At 30.6% G+C, this 3,266-nt stretch overlaps 1 protein-coding gene across 1 annotated transcript in view; it reads left to right on the forward strand.

The window, feature by feature from the left end:
- Positions 459 to 3,266, forward strand: part of LOC107610627 (oligopeptide transporter 6-like) — a 5,816-nt gene continuing 3,008 nt past the window's right edge. Inside the window, exons 1-4 of the mRNA XM_016312657.2 lie at positions 459 to 935; positions 1,338 to 1,435; positions 1,538 to 2,107; positions 2,554 to 2,812. Coding sequence (XP_016168143.1) covers positions 492 to 935; positions 1,338 to 1,435; positions 1,538 to 2,107; positions 2,554 to 2,812 — 1,371 coding nt within the window. The 5' untranslated portion in view covers positions 459 to 491. The remainder of the gene's footprint in view (positions 936 to 1,337; positions 1,436 to 1,537; positions 2,108 to 2,553; positions 2,813 to 3,266) is intronic.

Raw genomic sequence — 3,266 nt, forward strand, 5'->3', positions numbered from 1 at the left:
CGTAAACCGTAAACAAAACATGAATTTACTTTGTTTTTTTTTTTGTTATTTTAGTTTAAGAAAATCTAACTTGTTATATTTAAAGTTTAAAATTTAAAATTAAATAGAAGATGATAACTAATCTTATCTTACTTGTTATCTTTAAAATTTAAAATCAAAATAATTTATATATATATCAGCATAACAGCTTCACTCAATCTTACCAAAATTGCAGAACTTTTCTCCTTCTTATTTGCTTCAGCAGATCCTAACTTTCTTTATCCTCTCTATCTAGCTAATGCCAGATTTGTTTAGATTTCATCACTCCTGTGATTCTTTCCATATATAATAAACAGGTAGACATCCTCGTCTTTTAAATTTTAACTATGATACTTTGTAGTTTCAAATAACAATAACAAGTCATAAAAATTTCAAATACTTTCGCTCCTTTTAGTTGTTCTAATTTTCTTGAGAATAGAAGGCATAAGAGAGTTAAAGCGTCAACTTCAATCATGAATGAATTTCTAGAAGAAATCCCAATCAAACAAGTGGACGTAACCGTTTCGAAGACTGACGATCCAACCTTACCTATCCTGACATTCAGAATGTGGTTCCTAGGAATCATCTCATGCGTGGCACTCGCATTGGCGAACCAGTTCTTTTGGTACAGAACACAGCCTCTATCGGTTACGCCAATATGTGTTCAGATCGCCGTTGTTCCAATCGGCCATTTAATGGCAAGAATTTTGCCCACTCGGCGGTTATTCCAAGGTACCATGTTCGAATTCACGATGAATCCTGGACCATTCAATGTGAAAGAGCACGTTCTCATCACTATCTTTGCCAATGCTGGTGCTGGAAGCGTCTATGCAACTCATATTTTGACTGCGGTCAAGATTTACTTTAAAAAGTCTCTCCCTTTTATTCCTGCTTTCATCGTTATGCTCACTACTCAGGTTTGTTCTGTTTCTCTTCAATCAACTTTTGTTTTAAAATTGTAATATAAACTTTTGTTATAAAATAATTTTATACCGTAAGTTCGATTTTTTATGATTAAAAATTTCGGAATTTGATTTTTTATCGTTCTTTAAATAAAAATTTTTAACATAGGATATATAAAAAGGAAAGCATACATAATTTATGCTTCAACCTCTTAAAGGAGATTTTTTTGTGAAGAATGAATTAGATATAAAATTTGATGCACGAACTACGTTACATAATTATATTTAGGGTTTGATTAACAGTGCAACAAAATTAATTTTTATAATTATTCATGTATTGTTAAGAAACAAAATTGTATCCTTTTGGTAAGTTCAATTAATAGCAAAGATATTGAGAATATTGGTGAAATTTTGCAGGTACTAGGCTTTGGTTGGGCTGGACTTTTTAGGAAGCATTTGGTTGAACCAGCTGAAATGTGGTGGCCTGCAAATATGGTCCAAGTCTCTCTGTTCCGGTAATTCATCACAAGTTTATATTATATCCTTTTTAAGTTGAGAAAATCCATAACAAATATTGTTTCTTGATTTAATATGTTGATTCTTGTGAAATATTCTAGGGCTCTACATGACAAGGAAAAAAGACCCAAACACGGCACAACCAGGAACCAATTTTTCTTAATTGCTATGGCCACTGGTTTTGCTTATTATGTCCTCCCAGATTACCTTTTCAACACATTGTCAACTATGTCTTGGGTGTGTTGGTTGGGCTCCAAATCCGTCTTGGTTAACCAATTGGGATCCGGCATGCATGGGCTTGGGCTTGGCTCATTTGGACTTGATTGGACCTCAATCAGTTCTTACCTTCAAAGCCCACTAGTCAGCCCATTTTTTGCCACTTGCAATGTAGCTGTTGGATTCTTTCTAATTATGTATGTGATGACACCAATCTGTTACTGGAATAATGTTTATAGTGCCAAGAATTTCCCAATATTCTCAAGTGGACTTTTCATGAAAAATGGGACAAAATATGATGTTTCTAAGATTGTCAACTCTAAATTCCATCTTGACACGGTGGCTTATTCGGAGATTGGGAATCTTCATCTCAGCACTTTCTTTACAATGACATATGGTATTGGATTTGCTACACTTTCTGCCACTGTTATGCATGTTCTTCTCTTCCATGGAAGGTATAATCAATATAAATATTTTTGCAATTGTATTTTCATTTATGGTTATATATATTTAGGACAAATATTGGCTTGAGCTTTTTCTAATTTTTTTTTCATAATCTATATTGAGCTCAAAATTTTATATGAAAATATACTTGGTGTTCTTGTATTTTATAAAATATAACATTTAACTTTTTTTTAGTCATATAACTCACACAGTAATATTTATTTGGGAATAAATATTGTCATTATTTAATAGATAATGTCACTTCTCTATTATTATTATTATTATTACTTGAAGAGTGTTATCAATCACTATGAAAACTAAAATAATGAGAATAAAGAATATTCAGGAAAAAAAAATCACAATTTGGGAATGAGTTGTATTTGACTAGATATAACAATTGGTTCTCATGTATTGGAAATTTGGAATCTTGCTAATTAATTTGAATCACATGATGCAGAGATATATGGAAGTATAGCAAAAAGGCGTTCGGAAGCAATAAGAAAATGGACATACACACAAAACTGATGAAGAATTACAAATCAGTCCCAATGTGGTGGTTTTTGGTTATCGCAGTACTTAACTTAGCTCTCATCCTTTTTGCTTGCCAATACTACAATGAGGCACTTCAGTTGCCATGGTGGGGTGTTTTACTAGCTTGCGCAATATCCCTTATCTTTACGCTCCCAATTGGTATAATCTCTGCCACTACAAATCAGGTATAATTTCAAATTACCTAATAATAAATTTTTACATAATTATGCTACCTATATAAAAAAAATTAGCTATTATATTAGCCATTTATAAAGAATATATATTAAAATATAAAATAAATATTGAAAATAAATTAACAATAGATACATTTCAACATTTTTATTTCCAAGAAACTATCTATCCAACATTTGTATTAGCTAATTAGTAGTAATTTTTTTTTCGGATGTCGCTAACAAATGTTTAATGATATCTTTTAAAAGATACTACGGTTAAAAAGTAAATTAAACGTAAACATGTTAATTTTTCTCTTTTTATGGGAAAAATAAAAAAGTTTCACTTTCATTATTTTCATGATCATTTTTAGATTATCTTTTAGTTAAATGTATTTTTTATTATTTCCCAAATTTATCCTTGCTTAACACATTTAATGTGAATTTAAGAATAATTCATAATTACACA

The sequence above is a fragment of the Arachis ipaensis genome, chromosome B08 (assembly GCF_000816755.2).
Source record: "Arachis ipaensis cultivar K30076 chromosome B08, Araip1.1, whole genome shotgun sequence".
NCBI classification, from domain to species: Eukaryota; Viridiplantae; Streptophyta; class Magnoliopsida; order Fabales; family Fabaceae; genus Arachis; species Arachis ipaensis.